General features: G+C 48.2%; 1 protein-coding gene across 1 annotated transcript; it reads right to left on the reverse strand.

Annotated features, from left to right (window-relative positions):
* Positions 1-1,824: 1,824 nt before the first annotated feature.
* On the reverse strand, positions 1,825-23,455 carry SPCS2 (signal peptidase complex subunit 2). The gene is made up of 5 exons (XM_048495316.1): positions 23,300-23,455; positions 11,993-12,076; positions 9,838-9,998; positions 8,457-8,591; positions 1,825-2,736 (listed from the first exon to the last, which is right to left on the reverse strand). Exons 1-5 carry the CDS (start codon positions 23,369-23,371, stop codon positions 2,550-2,552), a joined length of 639 nt encoding a protein of 212 aa, XP_048351273.1. The 5' UTR covers positions 23,372-23,455; the 3' UTR covers positions 1,825-2,549.
* Positions 23,456-23,482: the final 27 nt, after the last annotated feature.

A 23,482-nucleotide genomic window follows, 5' to 3' on the forward strand; every position in this document is an offset into this window, starting at 1 on the left:
ACCCGTCCTACACAGCCCAAACACATCAACCACGAAGCCGCCCAGAGTTCAGCATCATACGCTCTAAGTGAAGCTGTCTCTAAGCCTCTTTGTCTAGTTTTGTGGAGCCTGTATCGTCTGCGAGGATGGACACAGTTCAAAAAAGAAGAGTGTGCGGGATGAAGGCGGGTCTCTCAATATTTATTAATTCAGGCTTCGGGAATGATAGAGTTCTTCCAAGGAGGGGAGAGGGCAGCCGATAATCCTCTGTGCAGTAGCGACCATCCTTTGGAGCGCCTTCCTATCTGCCACTGTGCAACTGGAGAACCATACACAGATGCAGTTCGACTACTGTTCTGTGGACTCATTTCCGCCCTGGCCAGCTTTTTTGTTGGGGCTACACACCACAGGACAGAGCCCCAGCAAGACAACTGGAAGACCTCACCTGACTTTGACTACCTGAAGAAATTCTGTAGGATCCGTCTCTCTCCCTCCTCTCTTAATATTTCTCTTTAAACAAAACAGAATTGATTAGAATATTACTCCAAATTCCTAAAAAGAAAAGGAAGAGATTATTGGATTTCAGGGAGAAATTAGAAGAATGAGGGAAAAAATATCTTAACAGGGCTAGGTGGAAGCATTTTCATCCTATCATAGCCTTTGCTGAACACAAGAGGAGTATTTTTATCAGAGATTTTAAGTTTCCTCAGATTTGTCTGACTTTGCTCTTACAATATACAGAGGCCCAGTCTCTTCCATCTTTCAGGACTATATGAAGGAGGAGTCTGGATTTATATCCCCCCACCTTCTCTCCTATAAGGAGACTCAAGGTGGCTGACGAGCTCCTTTCCCTTCCTCTCCCCACAACAGACTCCTTGTGAGGTAGGTGGGGCTGAGAGAGTTCAGAGAGAACTGTGACTGGCCCACGGTCATCCAGAAGGAATGTAGGAGTGCAGAAACACATCTGGTTCACCAGAGAAGCCTCTGCCACTCAGGTGGAAGAGTGGGGAATCATACCCGGTTCTCCAGATTAGAATCCACCTGCTCTTAACCACCACACCACGCTGGCTCTCTATGAGCATTCATATATATCATAGTATTTCCCCATTAGCATGTATGGGTATGAAAGCCAGACAAAGACTCCATTTTCTTATTTTCTCAATAAAACCCTTAAGAAATTTATTTTCTCTGCTGGTTTCTTATGGTGAGCGGAAACTCACGCACACAGAAATATCTATCTATCTATCTATCTATCTATCTATCTATCTATCTATCTATCTATCTATCCATCCATCCATCCATCCATCCATCCTCCCTCATCATCCATCCATCCATCCATCCATCCATCCATCCATCCATCCATCCATCCATCCATCCATCCATCCATCCATCCATCCATCCATCCATCCATCCATCCATCCATCCATCCATCCATCCATCCATCCATCCATCCATCCATCCAGATATAGATAGATATAGAGATATAGATATATAATACACACACACACACACACATATATATATATGCGCATATATCGATCATGTTACCCAACACTCATTAAGCCACGCTATTATTATTATTATTATTATTGGGTTTATAAACCGCCCTCCCCCGAAGGGCTATGCGACCTTGTGCTCTACAGCTAATTTCCCCAACCAAGGAGGGTCATGGTGTCCCACCATTTGGGGTAACGCGGCGTCAATCAGAAGCGATCTGGCAGAACCCGACGCGCGCGCGCAACACGGAAGACACACGACCCATTCTTAGGCAGAGATGACGCTAGTAAAAAAACCCTCCCAAATGATGCATTGTGGGATGTCGCCCCCATTAACACATTGACGCTGTTTTCACAGTTTTTCCTTTTATTGGAAAAAAAATAATTTTAAGAAAATGGCAGTCGTAGAATGGATAGGAGGGAGAGATACTTCAGTGTGTGTGTTTGTGAGGGGGGGATTGCACCATATGAGAGCAACACAAAATGGAGTGAATTTTAAATCAGCCTCCTTCTTACCCATGAAGACACCCCCCCAACAGGCTTATCTTCCTTCATAGCCGGCTTCTACCTCCTTCCCAAGCCCCACTCCCAACCAATAAAATCCTTTCTATTTAAGAAAACAAAAACCCGCTCCCTTTCCTGATAAAAAATAAAGAACAAACAGAACCAGGCTGGGAACACCTTCTGCCAGGGATTCCTAATGTAAAAGGTAACTGACCTCCCGCATCAGCTATGCTTATGCGCTGAATCTGACGCAGCTCTTAGAAAACACATTGTTTTTAAAAAGGGTAGCTCATCCCTAGGATCAAGCCCACGTGGTCCCTCTCTGTCCCCAAAAGTCCTTGGCAATGCTACATTAACAAGTCAGGTAAAACGTTAAGACCCGTCACAAGGCAAAGCAGGCAAGATGTTTTTGCTCCTGTTGTTCTACAGGGAGGGGAAAGGGAAGAGAGAGAGAGAGAGAGATGACAGACAGGTTCAGGACAAAAACAGAGGCTAACATTTGTTGCTATTTTGTTTTATTGGCTTAATCTCGGCCCGCGTCCAGCAGGAAGGCAGAAACTCCAGCGCGGCCTACTTGGTCTTCCTTTCCGTGAGCAAGCTGTCGTGCAGCTTCGAAACCTCCGGCTCGTAGGTATCCATGACTAAGGTGCCGCTGCCGTCCAAGAATTTGGCGATGGACCGGGTGAACTCCGCCTCCCTCTGCTGCTTGGTCCGGCCACTGATGAACGTCATCTTCAGGGTGTATTTATCGTCAAACCTGACGGGGAAAGAGGTCAGAGTGAGAGAGCGCAGGAGGCAAATCGCGGATCACGGCCAAGCAGGCCGGCTGGGGAATCATTGTGAGGTTTGTTCCGACCTCCAGACGTTAATTATTTTAGCTGTTATGCCCGTGTGTGCTCTTTGCCCTTCCTTAAGAACATAAGAACAAGCCAGCTGGATCAGACCAGAGTCCATCTAGTCCAGCACTCTGCTACTCGCAGTGGCCCACCAGGTGCCTTTGGGAGCTCACGTGCAGGAGGTGAAAGCAATGGCCTTCACTTGCTGCCAAGCTGCCTGCCGGAGCACCTGGACTGTTAAGGCATTTGCAATCTCAGATCAAAGAGGATCAAGATTGGTAGCCAGAGATCGACTTCTCCTCCATCAATCTGTCCAAGCCCCTTTTAAAGCTATCCAGGTGAGTGGCCATCACCACCTCCTGTGGCAGCATATTCCAAACACCAATCACACGTTGCGTGAAGAAGTGTTTCCTTCTATTAGTCCTAATTCTTCCCCCCAGCATTTTCAATGGATGCCCCCTGGTTCTAGTATTGTGAGAAAGAGAGAAACATGTCTCTCTGTCAACATTTTCTACCCCATGCATAATTTTATAGACTTCAATCATATCCCCCCTCAGACGTCTCACCTGAAGATAGAAGTCTTTATTTAAAGCCATATTAGTTGTGCCGTCCAAATGGGGACTTGTGAAGAAAGTGTAATTTCTGCCCTTAAGTTTACTGGGAGGTAACTCACCAACATGACAACTATTTGGTCTTTTTCTTGACCGGGTCTGGCTAGGTCATAAACAACGAAACCCCTTGCCCCTTATTAAGGCTATAAAAAACTGTGTTTATGTTTCCACAGAGGAAATTAGATTTTCCAGGACAACGTTCTAAGAACCCGACCTGCCAGATCAGCAAGATTGAGTGGGACAAAAGGATAGAAAGGCCATGTAACTCAGGTCACAGGGATTGGAGACACATTCTGATTTCAGACTTCTGACCAGAAAGAGACTTAAAGTGCATAATATATATAAAGTGTCAGTGTCAATAAATCATATCAATGTACTACTAGTTCCATTTTGAAACCATACAAAATATGGACATATCAAGAAATTTTTGGAACTCATTAGTTTGAAGTCTCATATGGACCTTGTCATTATATCTTGAACGAAATTATGAAATTGTACATTGATATGATTTATTGACACTGGCACTTTAGATATATTATGCACTTTAATTTTTTCATTATAGTAGATTAGAATAGGGTTAGCATTAGTGTAAGGGGATTTGCATGTGTGCAATAACAATGAAAAAATAACTTGAGTAAATGTTGCTTTGAATTATTGTAAATGATGTCTACATACAAATCCAGGTCAGTCTGCCAATTTTGAATTTTTGAGTTGTTCGGTTCTATTGCATTGTGCTTGGCACACTGTTTTCTATCTTGTGGGCCAGAAAGAGACTTACCCAGTCTGATGCCTACCACTGCCTAGCTCTATTTAAACTGGAACTAGTTTTATTTTCTTTATTTTCACTGAAATCTTTTAAAAACTCAGCGGTTTCAGAGTATCTCGATTAAAGAACCCTGTTCTCTTGGCACGTTGCAGGAAAAAAACAGGCTCGACACACCCCTTTTTCCTTCACAGGGACGCAGTCTCCAATTGCTTCTTCCAACCAGGCTGACCTCAGTTTAAGATGTCCGGTCAGCAGGAAGGAAGAAAAGAAACCCCAACTCACCCAGAGGGCCCCCTCCATATCTGGATGCTAGGGCGTTTTTCTGCATTTTCGGTTTCCTTGTTTGAAAGTTCCTGTTCCTTTGGGGGTTTGAACCTGGGAACTTCTGCATGGTCCTCTGCCACTAAGCTGCAACCCCTTTCCTCCCAACCTCTTTGCTGATAAAAAATAAGAGTTTGGATTTATACCCCACCTTTCTCTCCTGCAAGGAGACTCAAGGTGGCTGACAAGCTCCTTTCCGGGGTGCTGTCTGGTTTCCGGGTTGTCTGGCCGTGTTCTAGCAGCATTCTCTCCTGAGGTTCCGCCTGCATCTGTGGCCCATCAGATCCTCTGAAGAGGCCAGCCACAGATGCAGGCGAAACGTCAGGAGAGAATGCTGCTAGGAAAACACGGAAACTGGATGAGCTAACTCCAGGAAAACACTCGCCCCAAACAGGAAAGTACAACAAACTGATTTATAGCTTGAATGACAAGTCTAAACGCAATAACAGTATCATAAATACATTCTTATACATGAATAGAATGGCACTGGAATCAAGTTCGTTCATAAATCCCACAGATAGGAGACCATTCGTGAGCAGAGGCAAGGTTTCAAAAGTCAGTTTGTGATGGTGTGGATCAGGGGTAGGGAACCTGTGGCTCGAGAGCCGCATGCGGCTCTTCTGCCCTTGCACTGTGGCTCCACGAGCCGAGCCGCTGGCCCCATCCTTGCCCGCCCTGCAGGCAGCAGGGCGGGCGCACCAACTGCCCACGGTCAGCTGGGCCACACCGCGGGCTTCCCCTCTCGCCCACCCCGCTGCTTTCCCAGCGGCCGGTGAGGCCGAGCCGCCGGCTTCATCCTTGCCTGCCCTGCAGGCAGCAGGGCAGGCGCATCCATGCGCTTCTCAGAATGAGCGGAGTAAAAGGTAAAAAAACCCCTATATATATAGTGTTATCTTTATTTTAAATGTCAAAAATTATTTGCGGCTCCAAGTGTTTTCTTTTCCCGTGGAAAATGGGTCCAAATGGCTCTTTGAGTGTTAAAGGTTCCCTACCCCTGGTGTGGATAAATCATGTAGGCATGTGGGAGCCGGTCGCTTACCAACCGCCAGAAGAAGATCGTAAATTAGACGTGTTGGAGAAGACAAGCCCTTTCCAAAACGCTGGAAGAATGTTGGATTCAATAGCAAGGCGCACCTCTCCCAGAACGCTGCTAGGCCATGGCCATATAGCCCGGAAACCACACAGCACCCCAGTGATTCCGGCCGTGAAAGCCTTCGACAATACAAGCTCCTTTCCCTTCCTCTCCCCACAACAGACACCTTCTGAGGCAGGTGGGGCCGGGAGAGTTCTGAGAGAACTGGGACTAGCCGAAGGTCACCCAGCAGGCATGCAGGAGTGAATCTGGTTCACCAGATAAGCCTCTGCCACTCAGGTGGAGGAGTGGGGAATCCAACCCGGTTCTCCAGATTAGAATCCACCTGCTCTTTAACCACTACGCCACGCTGGCACTCCCCTCGGACCACTCACAAAGGTGATTCTGGGAAGCATCAGACCTGTGTGGAAAAAGACACGCAAAACAGCGGCTCGCCCACAAAAGCGGACGCTTCACCTCCCTGCTTTGAGGGATTTGCTGTTATGTGTAGGATGAGTTCCTTCGCGTGGGTTCCCCTCCATGGCCTGATCAGCCACTGCCCCAGCAAGACTCTGTCTTCCACTGCAGGGCCCTACCCGAAAACTGTGCCCAAGATAAGAACATAAGAAACAAGCCAGCTGGATCAGACCAGAGTCCATCTAGTCCAGCTCTCTGCTACTCGCAGTGGCCCACCAGGTGCCTTTGGGAGCTCACCGGCAGGAGGTGAAAGCAATGGCCTTCTGCTGCTGCTGCTGCTGCTCCCGAGCACCTGGTCTGCTAAGGCATTTGCAATCTGAGATCAAGGAGGATCAAGATTGGTAGCCAGAGATCGACTTCTCCTCCATAAATGTGTCCAAGCCCTTTTTAAAGCTATCCAGGTTAGTGGCCATCACCACCGCCTGTGGCAGCATATTCCAAACACCAATCCCACGTTGCGTGGAGGAGGAGTAGTAGTTTGGATTTATATCCCCCCTTTCTCTCCTGCAGGAGACTCAAAGGGGCTGACAATCTCCTTGCCCTTCCCCCCTCACAGCAAACACCCTGTGAGGTAGGTGGGGCTGAGAGAGCGCTGAGAAGCTGTGACTAGCCCAAGGTCACCCAGCTGGCGTGTGTGGGAGTGCACAGGCTAATCTGGATTCCCCAGATAAGCCTCCACAGCTCAGGTGGCAGAGCTGGGAATCAAACCCGGTTCCTCCAGATTAGATACACGAGCTCTTAACCTCCTACGCCACTGCTGCTCCTTGGAAGTGTTTCCTTTGATTAGTCCTAATTCTTCCCCCCAGCATTTTCAATGGATGCCCCCTGGTTCTAGTATTGTGAGAAAGAGAGAAACATTTCTCTCTGTCGACATTTTCTACCCCATGCACAATTTTATAGCCTTCAATCCTATCCCCCCTCAGCCGTCTCCTCTCCAAACTAAAGAGTCCCAAACGCTGCAGCCTCTCCTCATAAGGAAGGTGCTGCAGTCCCTCAATCATCCTCGTTGCCCTTCTCTGCACTTTTTCTATCTCTTCGATATCCTTTTTGAGATGTGACGACCAGATGCATGACTCTCATGCCGCACCGCATGACTGTGCGCCGTTTCAGGACCCCTGCGCTCAGAGGCCCCATATCCGCTTCCTGAATTAGGAGCAATGCAATTTGAACTCTTGCAGTGCCGACATATGAGAAACCCACACACGTTGCAAGCTGGGGTGGGTGTATGTGAGAGATACTCCTGGGAGGGGCCATGGTTCAGCCGAAGAGTGTCTGCTTTGCGCGCAGAGAGTCCCAGGTTCGATCCCTGACATCTCTGGCTAAAGGGCTCAGATAGGAACCGATGCGAAAAACTTTGGCCAGAAGGATATTGACAGGCTGGGGCAAGTCCCGAGGAGGAGGGCAACCAAAATGGTCAAAGGTCTGGAGTCAATGCCCTAAGACCGTGGTGGCGAACCTTTGGCACTCCAGATGTTATGGACTACAATTCCTATCAGCCCCTGCCAGCATGGACAATTGGCAGGGGCTGATGGGAATTGTAGTCCATAACATCTGGAGCGCCAAAGGTTCGCCACCACTGCCCTAAGAGGAGAGACTTAGGGAGCTGGGGATGTTTAGTCTGGAGAAGCGAAGGTTACGAGGGGACGTGATAGCCGTGATGAGATATGTGAAGGGATGTCTTGTTGGTGAGGGAGCAAGCTTGTTTCCTGCGGCTCCAGAGACCAGGACCAGGAGTCATGGGTTCAAGGCGCAGGAAAAGAGATCCCACCTAAACATCAGGAAGAACTTCCTGACACTAAAGGGCTGTTGGACAGTGGGATGCACTGCCTCGGAGCGTGGTGGAGTCTCCTTCTTTGGAGGTTTTTAAAGAGAGGCTGGGTGGCCATCTTTCAGGAGTGCTTTGACTGTGCGTTCCTGCATGGCAGGGGGTTGGACTGGATGGCCCTTGGTCTCGTCACCAAATTAAACATCCCCAGCCCCCTAAGTCTCCCCTCGTAGGGCATGGATTCCAGACCTTTGACCATTTTGGTTGCCCTCCTCTGGACCCATTCCAGCTTGCCAATATCCTCCTTGAATTGCGGTGCCCAGAACTAAACACAATATTCCAGATGAGGTCTAGCCAACGCAGCATACAGAGGTACAATTACATCCCCCGATCTGGACACTATACTATTGATACAGCCCAAAATCGCAGTGGCTTTCTTGGCCGCTGCATCACACTGCTGACTCAATTCTGGTCCTTCTAGTGCAGTTCTGGTCCTTCTAGTGCAGTCAGAAAGAGGGATGGACGTTGCAAAGAAGGAATTTAGGATGCAGAGGTATAATGCCCATAGGAACCAGCTTGGTTAGAGCAGAAGGGAAATTCGCAGGGGCAGAAAACGGAGACAGCTGTACCTCTTCAAGCTGGAGGAGAGCTGCCAGATGTCATCGGGATCCATCCCCGCCGGATCTTTCCTGTGAGCTACCAGGAAGATGCTCTTCTCCTTATACGAGGTATAGACAGTCAGAATGCCCATCATCACAAAATAGGTGGGGCGGCGTTAAAGAAAGATACTGAGCAGCAGCAGACGGCAGAGAGTCGGGTCTAATACAGGGGTCTGAAACCTGCGGCTCTCCAGATGTTCATGGACTACAATACCCATCAGTCAATTGGCCACACTGGCAGGGGCTTATGGGTATTGTAGTCCATGAATATCTGGAGAGCCGCAGGTTGCAGACCCCTGGTATAATACCTGAATTTTTTGTCCCACCCCGGGGACGGCGACCTGGAGATGGCTGAAAGGACTAGGGGGCTTTAAGTTTTATTCCTGACTCAGCCCTGCAGAATCCATACGGGCGGAGGGTGTAGTTGGTTTGTTGTTTCCACAACAGACACCTTGTGAGGCAGGTGGGGCTGAGAGAATTCTGAACGAACTGTGACTAGCCCAAGATCACCCAGCAGGCATCATAAGAACATAAGAACTAGCCTGCTGGATCAGACCAGAGTCCATTTAGTCCAGCACTCTGCTCCTCGCAGTGGCCTACCAGGTGCCTTTGGAAGCTCACCTGCAGGAGGTGAAAGAAATGGCCTTAAGAACGTAAGAAAGAGCCTGCTGGGTCAGACCAGAGTCCATCTAGCCCAGCCCTCTGCTACTCGCAGTGGCCCACCAGGTGTCTTTGGGAGCTCACATGCAGGATGTGAAAGCAATGGCCTTCTCCTGCTGCTGCTGCTCCCGAGCACCTGGTCTGCTAAGGCATTTGCAATCTGAGATCAAGGAGGATCAAGATTGGTAGCCAGAGATCGACTTCTCCTCCATCAATCTGTCCAATCCCCTTTAATTAATTAATTAATTAATTAATTAATTAATTAATAACTAACTAACTAATTAATTAATTATTAAATTTGTAGGCCGCCTCATCCCCGAAGGGCTCGAGGCGGCTCCCAACATGGCTGTTCCCAACAGCAAATAATACAACATAAAAGTAAGCCATTAAAACTCAGCAGCAATTAATAAATAAATTAAAACAACCAGATTATGTAAACACATATATACACAGGCACCCAATCTAAGGCCACAGAAAGCTATCCCATCATATGGGGGAGTGGGGAATCGAACCTGGTCCTCCAGATTAGAGCCCACCGCTCTTAACATTCATGGCAACGTTGTGCAGCAAGAACTGGATGCTGAGAAGCAGAGCCATTCCGATGGCGTCCCCCCGAGCACTAGCCAGGCCTAGCTTGGACGGCAGAGCTGGCCAACGTACAGGCCAGGCAGACCCCAACGGCAAAGGATATGATATGACACAGACCGCAAGGACAGGCTTCGATTCGGGGAAAGGGTGAAGGTAGTCCCATATTAAAGCCACTATGGCAAACAGGCAAGAGATGGTGCAAATGATGAGGCGGCCGTCGATCAGGCAGAAGTTCTCCACGTACTTATACTTTTCTAGGAGGACCTGGAAGAGAGAGAGAAAACAACAAAACACAAACACACTCAGAGGAACAGGTGGGCCAGTGACACAACAGAGGCCGTGGCTTTGTTCTACGTCAGGCGCCTGCTGGGCTGCTGTCCTTGGCTGATGCCAAACTGGACAAGCTGGAATGGGCACAGAGGAGGGCAACCAAAATGGTAAAAGGTCTGGAATCCATGTCCTACGAGGAGAGACTTAGGGAGCTGGGGATGTTTAGTCTGGAGAAGCAAAGGTTAAGGGGGGACATGATAGCCATGTTTAGATATTGGAAGGGATGTCATGTCGAAGAGGGAGCAAGCTTGTTTTCTGCTGCTCTTGGGAGCTCACGTGCAGGATGTGAAAGCAATGGCCTTCTGCTGCTGCTGCTGCTCCTGAGCACCTGGTCTGCTAAGGCATTTGCAATCTCAGATCAAAGAGGATCAAGATTGATACCCATAGATCGACTTCTCCTCCATCAATCTGTCCAAGCCCTTTTTAAAGCTATCCAGATTAGTGGCCATCACCACCTCCTGTGGCAACATATTCCAAACACCAATCACACGTTGCGTGAAGTAGTGTTTCCTTTTATTAGTCCTAATTCTTCCACGCAGCATTTTCAATGGAGGCCCCCTGGTTCTAGTATTGTGAGAAAGAGAGAAACATGTCTCTCTGTCAACATTTTCTACCCCATGCATAATTTTATAGACTTCAATCATATCCCCCCTCAGACGTCTCCTCTCCAAACTAAAGAGCCCCAAACGCTGCAGCCTCTCCTCATAAGGAAGGTGCTCCAATCCTTCAATCATCCTCGCTGCCCTTCTCTGCACTTTTTCTATCTCTTCGATATCCTTTTTGAGATGCATTTGCCATTTCTTAGCCCACTCACCTAATTTATCAAGGTCCGCTTGGAGCTCTTCGCAATCCTTTGTGGTTCTCACCACCCTACATAATTTGGTAACATCTGCAAACTTGGCCACCATGCTACCCACCCCTACTTCCAGGTCATTTATGAATAGGTTAAAGAGCACTGGTCCCAAAACGGATCCTTGGGGGACACCACTCCCTACATCTCTCCATTGTGAGAACTTCCCATTTATACCCACCCTTTGTTTCCTGGTCCTCAACCAGTTTTTAATCCATAGGAGGACTTCCCCTCTTATTTCTTCATTGCTGAGTTTTCTCAACAGTCTCTGGTGAGGAACTTTGTGGATATTGTATTTTGTTCTTTAGATTAGCCACTAGGCTAGGCCTTTTGTACTACCGCTGTGGTAGATCGCTTTGAGGGTTAGTCTGAGGTCACTGGGTTTTCTGTAGTCTTAAGCTACAAAAGGGAAAAGTCACCATTCTTATTCATTTTTATCTATGTTGAATATCATGATGTTTATTGATGTTTTATGGTTTATGATTATCGAGGTTTTGCTGTTTATGATGCTATATTTATTGATGTTTTGTAGTTTTGTGTTATGATTATTGACGTTTGCTTTTATTGATCCAGTGGTGGGATCCAAAAATTTTAGTAACAGGTTCCCATGGTGGTGGGATTCAAACTGTGGCGTAGCACCAATGGGGCTGGGCAGGGCACGACGGGGGCGTGGCCGGGCATTCCTGGGCGGGGCTGTGGCAAGGACGCAGCCGCTGCGCCGGTCCTTGGGCGGGAAACAAATGCACGCAGGCGCAGGCTGCCACGCACGCCGGTGCACCTCTTGCTAGACTGCTTCAAGTTCTGCGCGCTACTGTTGAGAGGAGGGGCGTAACTAAGGCAGAAATCATGTGGCAAAATCACCAATTAGTAACCTCCTCTCGGCACACACAAAATAATTGGTAATCTACTCTCGGGAACCTGTGAGAACCTGCTGGATCCCACCTCTGCCCTGATCCCTTTGGGGGAGGGCCGCATACAAATTGAATAATACAACACAATACAACAAACTGGAGAAGCAGCCAGAACACACACAAACCAGAGATGGGTGGGTGTTAGCGGGGGGAGGGGGGGAAGGTACCTTTTTGGCAGAATCGTCCAAAGAATTCTTCACTGCCGACCCGTCCCACTTGTCTACTTTCACGGGTTTGTCGTCGATCTTCCACTGCAAGACACAGCAAGGAGAGGAGTTACTTCTAAGCACGCTGCTGCCGGCGCACCAACCATTTCAGCGGCAGAGTAACTGTACCTTGTACACCGAGATGTGGCTCCTCCTCTGACAAGGAGAGGTTTACATCCCAGGTGACACCTCCATCCCAGCTACCGCCTCCCCACGGTGTTTTTAAGCCGCTGCCAAGAACACACACAGCTAGGAATAGCATTTATAAAAATAAGACCTGGGTAGGTACCGAGCACCTTTGACACATCCACTTAGCATAAGCGGTGGAAACAGAAGCAGTCAAGAGAGTAGCGCTGAGAAGCAGACCTCTGCAATCGACCTCCAAGAGCACGCAAGGTTCAGAGGCCTGACAGGTAGCGAGGAAGAGAAAGTTTGCTTTCTGATGGCAGACGTGTATGCTGAGGTTACATTCAAAGTAGCGATATTCATGTTTTTAGCAGCGAAAATCATAAGAACATAAGAACAAGCCAGCTGGATCAGACCAGAGTCCATCTAGTCCAGCTCTCTGCTACTCGCAGTGGCCCACCAGGGGCCTTTGGGAGCTCACCTGCAGGAGGTGAAAGCAATGGCCTTCTGCGGCTGTTGCTCCCGAGCACCTGGTCTGCTAAGGCATTTGAAATCTCAGATCAAGGAGGATCAAGATTGGTAGCCATAAATCGACTTCTCCTCCATAAACCTGTCCAAGCCCTTTTTTAAAGCTATCCAGGTTAGTGGCCATCACCACCTCCTGTGGGAGCATATTCCAAACACCAATCCCACGTTGCGTGAAGAAGTGTTTCCTTTGATTAGTCCCAATTCTTCCCCCCAGCATTTTCAATGAATGCCCCCTGGTTCTGGTATTGTGAGAGAGAGAAAAAATTCTCTCTGTCAACATTTTCTACCCCATGCATAATTTTATAGACTTCAATCCTATCCCCCCCTCAGACGTCTCCTCTCCAAACTAAAGAGTCCCAAACGCTGCAGCCTCTCCTCATAGGGAAGGTGCTCCAGTCCCTCAATCATCCCTCGCCAGTGCCCTTCAGTAATCTGCCACTTTTTCTATCTCTTCGATATCCTTTTTTGAGATGTGTGACCAGAACTGGACACAGTACTCAAAGTGCGGATTTACAAAATTCACTGTTTTATATAAGGGCATGACAATCCTTGCAGTTTTATGATCAACTCCTTTCCTAATGATCCCCAGCATAGAGTTTGCCTTTTTCACAGCTGCCATGCATTGAGTTGACATTCCCATGGAACCATCAACGAAGACGCCCAAATCCCTTTCCTGGTCTGTGACTGACAGCACTGACCCCTGTAGCGTGTATGTGAAGTTTGGATTTTTTGCCCCTATGTGCATCACTTTACATTTTAGATTTTACACTTTACATTTTACATACAATCAGAGAACGTTTAACTGATGTTCAAAACGTACAAGCTAAGTTGTGATAAAGGTGGTTAGAAAACCTTTATAATTACAATCAGACCCTGATATGAGTAAATATATGATACCTGCTTCGGTAACTTAACACTATTCGAACTGTAATGCTTCCACACTCTAAAGCTTGGAAAAATCCTCACAATGTGTTTTATATTTTTGTAAACTGTGGGGAGTAGGGCTTTGGTTGAAGTATCTGTTTATATGTGTATGGCCTTTGGCTAATAAACATTGAATTGAGCACAAGGTTCAGATGCACAGGTGTCAAACTCGCGCCCCTCCAGATGTTATGGACTACAGTTCCCATCATCCCCTGCCAGCATGATGCTGGCAGGGGATGATGGGAACTGTAGTCCATAACATCTGGAGGGGCGCGAGTTTGATACCTACGGCAGAGAGTCTGGCTTCTCCAAGGCCTTGTCAGCTATTCTCTGCTCAACTACTGTTAGAAATTACCCCTTACTGTGAGGTTCAGTTCGCTTATGTAAGATCTCGTGTGTGACTCAGCCTTTGGAAACAACATCTTGACTGGTGCTTTTTTTACGTTTCCTACGATTAAATCGAGGCATGCGTGTGATCGCTGTCACCTGCTGAGGAAGCCTATTTGTGAAAACGTGTGAATTAATACTGAATGCGTTTTGGTCTGAATTATGAGAACCGCTGCTGGATTGATTCCAGACATTGCTACGGTCCAATGTGCTGTCGAAGGCTTTCACGGCCGGATTCAATGGTGGCCGTGGTCTGGTAGAAACGTAATAATAATAATAATAATAATAATAATAATAATAATAAGAAGAAGAAGAAGAAGAAGAAGAAGAAGAAGGAGGAGGAGGAGGAGGAGGAGGAGGAGGAGGAGGAGGAGGAGGAAGAGGAGTTTGGATTTATATCCCCCCTTTCTCTCCTGCAGGAGACTCAAAGGGGCTGACAATCTCCTTGCCCTTCCGCCCTCACAACAAACATCCTGTGAGGTGGGTGGGGCTGAGAGGGCTCCAAGAAGCTGTGACTAGCCCAAGGTCACCCAGCTGGCGTGTGTGGGAGAGCACAGGCTAATCTGAATTCCCCAGATAAGCCTCCACAGCTCAGGCGGCAGAGCTGGGAATCGAACCCGGTTCCTCCAGATTAGATATATGAGCGCTTAACCTCCACGCCACTGCTGCTTCTTAGGAACAAGATCTACCAGACCACAGCCACACAGCCCGGAAAACCCACCACAACCAATTGCTACGGTCCGTTTTTCTCCAGCTCTTATTGTGGGTCTTCGCTGGATTTCCTTGGGGACCTACAAGTTGCAATAATATCACCTTGAGCTACATTACACAGGTCTCTTTACTAGTTGAATTAGAGTCCAAAAGATCAGACAGAGGATGTAAAGCATTATATCTTGTATTGTCCCATGTATAAATGGAGATCAAGTAGAGCGGGTGGCTAGTTTTACATTTCTGGGCGTCATGATTAAAGAGGACTTGACCTGGGGCGTTCAGACTGCCGCAGCGGTTAAGAAGGCCCAGCAAAGACTGTACTTTGCCAGCCACAGATGCAGGCGAAACGTCAGGAGAGAATGCTGCTAGAACACGGCCATACAGCCCGGAAACCACACAGCACCCAAAGACTGTACTATCTGAGACTGTTAAGGAAACAACAACTGAATGGAAAACTCCTGGTGTCCTTTTACCGCTGTGCTATAGAGAGTGTCTTAACCTACTGCATCTTGTGTATGGTTTCCCTCCAGTTGCACCCACATGGCAGATAGTGGAAGGCGCCTCCAAAGAGGGTGACTCACCTCTGACCCAGAAGAGGATTATCGGCTGCCCTCTCCCCTCCTCGGAAGAACTCTATCATTCCCGAAGCCTAAAGAAAGCCCAAAATATTCTGAGAGACCCGTCTCATCCAGCACCCTCTCTTTTTGAACTGTCACCATCCAGCAGATGATACAGGTCGATCAAAACTAGGACAAAGAGGCTTAGAGACAGCTTCTACTCTAGAGCTGTGGCTATGCTGAACTCCGTGGCTTCGTGTTGATGTGTTTGGGGCTGTGTAGGGATGGGTGGAGGAAGGGGAAAGTGAGGATGGGGCATGAGTCTGAAATAGTGTGCATCGAGGAACGCTGCTGTAAATTTCGTTGTGCGTGCACAATGACAATAAAATGCTTATGCTTATGTATTCTCATATCTGCAATTTATACCTTAAAAATACTTTAGAAAAAATTATCAGGTACTGAGGGGAATAAAGTGTGTTTCATAATGGCTGGTGTCTTCGAGGATGCCACGCCCAAGGAAGCCACATTTATGTTTCTCTCATCTAAACTTAGATTGCAGAAAGGTTGTAGCATAAAGGCTAAGTTATCATCTGCAATAATTGTACACATTTCTTAAGCTTTTAAGGTTCTGTTCTCTCGTTTGTTTATAAGATTTGGCTTTAAAATGTTTGCGTTTTAATTTGTTGATTTATTATTGCCTTAACTGGAATGGCCTAGGGCCGTGGTGGCAGGGGCTGATGGGAATTGTAGTCCATAACATCTGGAGTGCCAAAGGTTCGCCAACACTGGCCTAGGGCTATCAAATAAAGATTGACTACCTGGTTGAATTAGAGACTTATTACACAGGGCTCGTTACCCCTTGAATTAGAGACGTATTAGCAGCCAACCGGGAACTTTGGGATATTGCTCACGGTTACAGACCCTGACTTGGCTTATGAGTGGTATTTTGATTTTTTTTTGGGTTCGTGGCACTTTTACATGCTTTATCAAACCACGCATGTTATTGTCTATGTGCCTCTATCAGCAGCCCAAGCAGTGGCAATTGTCCTATTTTCTGTTGTGCTTTTCGCACCACACTTCAATGTGGTTTTAATTTTTGTTTTCACTTAATAGTCTACGACCATCATACTTATGGGAACACCTCTCCCGTTACAACCCCCCCCCCCCCGCTCCTTTCAGCCTTCATCTAGGGCAGTGGTGGCGAACCTATGGCACGGGTGCCAGAGGTGGCACTCAGAGCCCTCTCTGTGGGCACACGCAAACAGAGTCCCACCCCCCCACATCTAGGCTGGCCTGGGCCGCTGGGCTCGATTATTAGCATTAAACCTAAGACCTAGTTTTGAGGAGGCAGTGTAGGTAACCCTGTTAAGCGCTGTTAAACCCCACTGATTTTCATGCGAAGAACTAAAGCGCGATCCTTTACCTGGGAGTAAGCTCGGTTGCTGGCAGTGGGGCTTGCTTCTGAGTAAACCCTCCTAGGGTCGTGATTTCCCCGTTGGAAGAGTTGCACGGTTGCTTCAAAGCAAAGCCACCGACGACCACCAAGCTTACTCCCGAGTAACGCACGCCTCGGAACCAACCGTTTTTTCTAAACTAAAATCTCAGCATTCTGGTTAAATTGCCGTGTTGGCACTTTGCGATAAATGAGTGGGTTTTGGGTTGCAATTTGGGCACTCGGCCTCGAAAAGGTTCACCACCACTGATCTAGGGGTCTCTCACAGGTGCCTTGATCCAGGATGGCTTGGTTAGCTGTCACCAGGGGGAGGGCATTCTCAGTTGTGGCCCCCACACTGTGGAATACACCCATGTCCTATTGGACTGGTTCAGTTTCCACAGCGCATGCAAGGCCAAACTGTTCAGGCCGGTCTCTGAAGTTGAATCCGCATGCTTGGGGTGTTTTATTAGTGGGATGCTGCTAGCCACATATTTAATAGTTTAAAGTTAATATTTATTTTGTTGTTTGTTTCAGACAAAAGAAGATTAGTTTGGATTTACATCCCACCTTTCTCTCTCGTCAGGAGTCTCAAAGCGGCTCACAAATTACTTCCCTTCTCCCCACAACAGACCCCTTGTGAGGTAGGTGGGGCTGAGAGAGTTCTGAGAGAACTGTGACTAGTCCAAGGTCACCCAGCAGGGATGCAGGAGCAGGAAAACACATCCCATTCACCAGATAAGCCTCTGCCGCTCAGGTGGAGGAGCGGGGAATCAAACCTGGTTCTCTAGATTAGAGTCCACCTGTTCGTAACCACTACACCGTTGTTTTAAACTTATTTATAGTCTTTTTAATGGTGTAAATCGCCGAGAGACCCTTTGGATGAGCGGAGACTACAAAATCTAGATCAGCGGTTCTCAACCTGTGGATTGCGACCCCTTTGGGGGTTGAACGACCCTTTCCCAGGGGTCGCCGAAGACTCTCTGCATCAGTGTTCTCCATCTGTAAAATGGATAAATGTTAGGGTTGGGGGTCACCACAACATGAGGAACTGTATTAAAGGGTCGTGGCATTAGGAAGGTTGAGAACCACTGATCTAGATAAATAAATAATCATCATCCAATAGATAAATAAACAAACATCAGGAGAAAATGCTACTGGAACACAGCCGCACAGCCTGGAAACCCCACAACACCCCAGTAATACCAGTTGTTGAAAGCCTTCGACAATACATTAAATAAATAATCTTTGCCCAAATTTTGGCAATTGTATTCCTCTCCTCTGGAGAGAAAAGAGGGGCATAAATGAAGTAAAACAAGAGACACACAGATGTCCCCAAAGCTGAGTGCCTGTTCAGCCACAGAGCGTCGAATGTGGAAACCACGATTCTTATCCTTGGGGATGGAGCCCGCGGCCTCCACCTCCTGCAGACGCTTCTCATCATCGGATGGTTCGGAACAGTGTTTTCTTTGTCGGCTTTTAGGCAACACTTACTCTTTACTTTGCTCACTGTGTTCCCAACAAGGGGGCTTCCACGGGATTCCTAGACAGGCCCCTCTACCTCACCCAGACATTGGCCAGGCTTAAATCAGCATTTTTTGCCTTCCAGCCATACTATAGAAGAAGAAGAGAAGAAGAAAAGTTTGGATTTATATCCCCCCTTTCTCTCCTGCAGGAGACTCAAAGGGGCTGACAATCTCCTTGCCCTTCCCCCCTCACAACAAACACCCTGTGAGGTAGGTGGGGCTGAGAGAGCTCCGAGAAGCTGTGACTAGCCCAAGGTCATCCAGCTGGCGTGTGTGGGAGAGCACAGGCTAATCTGAATTCCCCAGATAAGCCTCCACAGCTCAGGCGGCAGAGCTGAGAATCAAACCCGGTTCCTCCAGATTAGATACACAAGCTCTTAACCTCCTACGCCACTGCTGTTCTCCTATAGTACAGTGATATAGTACAGTGATAGCAAACCTTTTTGAGACCAAGTGCCCAAATTGCAACCCAAAACCCACTTATTTATCGCAAAGTGCCAACACGGCAATTTAACCTGAATACTGAGGTTTTCGTTTCGAAAAAACGGTTGGCTCAGAGGCGTGCGTTACTCGGGAGTAAGCTTGGTGGTAGTCAGTGGCTTTGCTTTGAAGCAACCGTGCAACTCTTCCAACGGGTGAATCACGACCCTAGGAGGGTTTACTCAGAAGCAAGCCCCATTGCCAAAAGCTTAACAACCGAGCTTACTCCCAGGGTAAAGGATTGATGCTTTTTAGTTTTTCGGATGAAAATCAAGTGGGGTTTAACAAGCGCTTAACAGGGTTACCTACACTGCTTCCCCACAGAAAACTAGGTCTTAGGGTTTAATGCTGTAATCAATCAAAGCCCAGCTGACCCAGGCCAGCCTATAGATGATGTTGGGGAGGCGAATTTCTATTTGGCTTGCTGATGCCCACAGAAGAGAGAAGGAGCTCTGAGTGCCACCTCTGGCAGCCGTGCCATAGGTTCGCCACCACTGCTAAAGTAGGACGTGGAAATCCCAGCTGACAATTCCACATCCTGGCTTCCCACAATCCTCCTCATTAATGCATTCCACTTCCCAGACTAAAAGCAAAGACACGGGAGCATAACTAAGACAGGAGGCGGAAAAGGCTGCCTCCGGGGCCGGTTTTTAGGCACCTCGCCTCGCTAGTCCTTAATTTATTTATGGTATTCCTAGCGAGGCAGGTTCCTGAGTTTCCAACGGTGTTTGATTTTTGCAAAGGCCCCAAAAACAATCTCAAACCTTGGGGGAAGGGAGGCAGAACTGGTGGCAAGCCCCACGAGAGTAGAAACCGCGTGGCGGAAACCTCGGTCGCAAAGCTGAAGTCGGAAAAGCACAACCAGTCGAGCAGGAAACTCTTGAGCTCAACTCTCGGGAAGCTGAACGGTCTCTTCAGTTTCAACTTCAGCTATGTGCATGGGTGAAAGGAACAGGATATCGTACCAAGGAGGGGTGTTGGATTCTCTAATAAGGTGTTTGTGTGTGGGACAGATCTGGAGAACGGAGAACGGAGAACAGATCTGGATTAAGTTATATTTTTGTATTTATTTGCTGTCACTGAGAACAGCCACCGTGTTTCCCCGAAAATAAGACAGTGTCTTATATTAATTTTTGCTCCCAAAGATGCGCTATGTCTTATTTTCAGGGGGTGTCTTATTCTTCTGTGTTCTGTTCGTCGGGCACGCTTCCAAACAAAAACTTGGCTATGTCTTGCTTTCGGGGGATGCCTTATATATTTCGCACTTCATCAAAACCTCTACTACGTCTTATTTTCAGGGGATGTCTTATATTCGGGGAAACAGGGTATATTGTGAGCCGCCTCGAGCCCTTCGGGGGTGAGGCGGCCTATAAATCTAACAAATAAATAAATAAATAAATAAATAAAAACAGATCTTTTTCAGAAAAGCAGGGGTGCAATGAATAGATGGGCAATCTTTTTCTGACCAAGTCTAGACCGATCTGAGGTGCCTGAAAGCTGGGAGCTAAAAGTTAGATGCAAACAATCACCGAACCTTGTCCTGCTTCATTATGGGGTGACGAGCGCCACTGGAAAAGACAATAATGCTAGGAAAGGTCAAAGGCAACGGGAAAATAGGAAGGGCCAATATGAAATGGACTGACTCTACAAAGGAAGCTGCAAGCCACGGTTTGCAAGAAGAGTTTGGATTTATACCCCACCTTCCTCTCCTGTAAGTAGGCTTACGAGCTCCTTTCCCTTCCTCTGCTCCTAACAGACACCCTGTGAGGTGGGTGGTGTTGAGAGAGTTCGGAGAGGACTGTGACTATCCCAAGGTCACCCGGCAGGAATGTAGGAGTGCGGAAACACATCTGGTTCAACAGATAAGCCTGTGCCACTCAGGTGGAAGGGTGAGGAATCAAACCCGGTTCTCCAGATTAGAATCCACCTGCTCTTAACCACACCACCACGCTGGCTCTCAAAAATTGAGCAAGGGAATGAATAAGAGAATGTTTTGGATTCATAGGGTCACCAAGCTGCACGATGATGTGCATTTTGTTAGCTCAGGTGGGCACAGGTATCCCAATGCAAACACTTGCAGTGCACATTCACGTTATACAACACAAACCCGCCCGACACACAAAACATCAGTTTAATCCACAGCTGGTCTTGACCAGTGAGGAGGGATCGCAAAATAACTTTGTTAAACAACTTCTGTTGTTTTCATCTATAATTGCCATGAGTAACTGCTGCTTCATGTTTTCATGAGTTTAAGTTTTATGTTGTTTTGATTTGCTGTCCTGGAGTACGGCCATATTGTGAGCCGCCTCGAGCCCTTCGGGGATGAGGCGCCCTATAAGTTTAATTAATTAGTAATTGATAATTAAATAGCACCGAATAAACAGGAACGTGCTGAAACCAAGGACAGCGGCTGCCCGTGGACAATACGCAATTGCCCACAGAGAATAACGGAAGGCATGACTGCCCATGGGAAATGGGGCAAGTTGTGCTTTCCATTATTCCCTAAGGGGTAAATGGGCCTTCAATTTTTTTTCCCGATGGGAAATCGTGCCGTCTTACTTTCCCACAGACCAGTGCGGTTTCCATTGCAGGTTGTGCGGCTTCCGGGCTGCATGGCCGTATTCCAGTAGCATTTTCTTCTGACGTTTCTCGATCCTCTGAACATGCCAGCCACAGATGCAGGCGAAACATCAGGAGAAAATGCTACTGGAACGCGGCCATGCAGCCCGGAAGCCCCACAGCACCCCAGTGATTCCAGCTGTAAAAGCCTTCGACAATACGTGGTTCCCATTATTTCCTACATTATTTCCATACATTAAGAACATAAGAACATGCCTGCTGGATCAGACCAGAGTCCATCTAGTCCAGCTCTCTGCTCCTCGCAGTGGCCCACCAGGTGCCTTTGGGAGCTCACCTGCAGGATGTGAAAGCAATGGCCTTCTGCGGCTGCTGCTGCTCCTGAGCACCTGGACTGTTAAGGCCTTTGCAATCTCAGATCAAGGAGGATCCAGATTGGTAGCCAGAGATCGACTTCTCCTCCATAAATCTGTCCAAGCCCCTTTTAAAGCGATCCAGGTGAGTGGCCATCACCACCTCCTGTGGCAGCATATTCCAAACACTAATCACACGTTGCGTGAAGAAGTGTTTCCTTTGATTAGTCCTAATTCTTCCCCCCAGCATTTTCAATGGATGCCCCCTGGTTCTGGTATTGTGAGAAAGAGAGAAAAATGTCTCTCTGTCAACATTTTCTACCCTGTGCATAATTTTATAGACTTCCATCATATCCCCCCTCAGACGTCTCCTCTCTGAACTAAAGAGTCCCATATTCTGTATGGGCAGCCATGCATTCTGTACGGCAGCTGCCGTCCTGAGGTTTAGCAAGACCCAGAAAAACAGGATGCCGCCAGTTTTCCTTCCCTGAAAAAGGCCAACAAGATCTCAGCCGGAGGGAAAGAAAGGGCAACCACACGCAGCTGGGAGTGGTGTCCAGCACCCTTTAGGATCAGGGCCCGGGTCCAACGGCAGCCCAACAGTTGCCCACTGAATCCCTCCCCCCCTTAGCAAGTTCACAATGAAAGTGTGACGCCAGCACCCTCTAACGTGGCTTGGTCCCAACAGCAGGGACTCTGGACCAGTTTGGTCCCTGCTATGCACCTTGAGTCCTGGTGTAAATGAGTCCCCAAGGGGAAGGGCAGCCTAGGAAGGTAGTATGCAAATTGTGCATGCATCTGTGCATGTCACTGCTTTCACACCCTGCAGGTGAGCTCCCAAAGGCACCTGGTGGGCCACTGCGAGTAGCAGAGAGCTGGACTAGATGGACTCTGGTCTGATCCAGCTGGCTTGTTCTTATGTCTTTTTATCTGTAATTTTTGGAATTGCTGCCATAATGTATTTTAATGTTTTATCGCTCTGTTGTATTTCTGAGATCTTCTATTGTAGTTGTTTTATGTCTCACTGTACGCCGCCCAGAGCCCTTCTATCAAGACTAATAAAATAAATAAACAAATAAATTGTATATACATGCAAATAAAGGGCCACGAATGGTTCTTTCTTCCACGTTCAACCCATCTGCTATTTGCTACTCAGGGAAAACAAAATGTGCGCCCCTCTCACCAGACAGCTGCTCGAATCAGAAGCAGAAACAATAAAACAAAAGCATTTTTAATGTTTTAAAAAAATCCAGAGCAGCCCTGCAGCCACACGTGCAATGATTTCCACCTTGTTCCGCATCGCGCCTCTCCGGGGAGCCCCCCTAAAAGGCCACCGAGACAGCCTCTGGCCGCTGCCCTGCGCAGGGGAGCCCCACGGATAGACTGCCCCTGGACATGGAGCCTCCATTTTGCAGCTCTGAGCCCTCCTGACCCCCCCTTTCGTTTTAGGCTCTCATAATTTCGGCTCTCCAAGACACAGAACGGCCTTCCACGAAGAACCTCGCCCTTGGGCAATTGCACACCCCGCATCTGGTGGCAGCGCGTTCCGCAGGCTCAGCCCGCGCCGGGCGCAGGGTCAGAGCCGGAGGAGACCCAGCCTTCCCCGCCCTCAGGCAGCGTCGTCCTCCCAGGGCCGCGCCGGCCTCCCCCGCCCGAAGCCGGACTACCTTGTCCAGGATCCCATTCCTATGAGCGCCGCCGCCGCCTCCTCCGCTGCCGCCACCACCTTTCGCCGCCATTTTGTCCCTTCCTTTCCCACTTGGCGACCTGTTCGCTCCTGATTGGCTGCGAGGAATTGGCCGCGCGAGGGACGACGGGACTTGTAGTCCCGAGGGATTCTGGGTGGGCAG

This window comes from Sphaerodactylus townsendi, linkage group LG04, assembly GCF_021028975.2.
Source record: "Sphaerodactylus townsendi isolate TG3544 linkage group LG04, MPM_Stown_v2.3, whole genome shotgun sequence".
NCBI lineage: Eukaryota > Metazoa > Chordata > Lepidosauria > Squamata > Sphaerodactylidae > Sphaerodactylus > Sphaerodactylus townsendi.

Excerpts from the sequence above, each read along its gene's own strand:
- SPCS2 (XM_048495316.1), bottom strand. The coding sequence starts at position 23,371 with ATGGCGGCGAAAGGTGGTGGCGGCAGCGGAGGAGGCGGCGGCGGCGCT. Across the intron at positions 9,999-11,992 it reads TGGACGATTCTGCCAAAAAG|GTCCTCCTAGAAAAGTATAA; the intron begins GTACCTTCCCCC and ends TCTCTCTTCCAG. Across the intron at positions 2,737-8,456 it reads CTCTCCTCCAGCTTGAAGAG|GTTTGACGATAAATACACCC; the intron begins GTACAGCTGTCT and ends TTTCCCCGTCAG.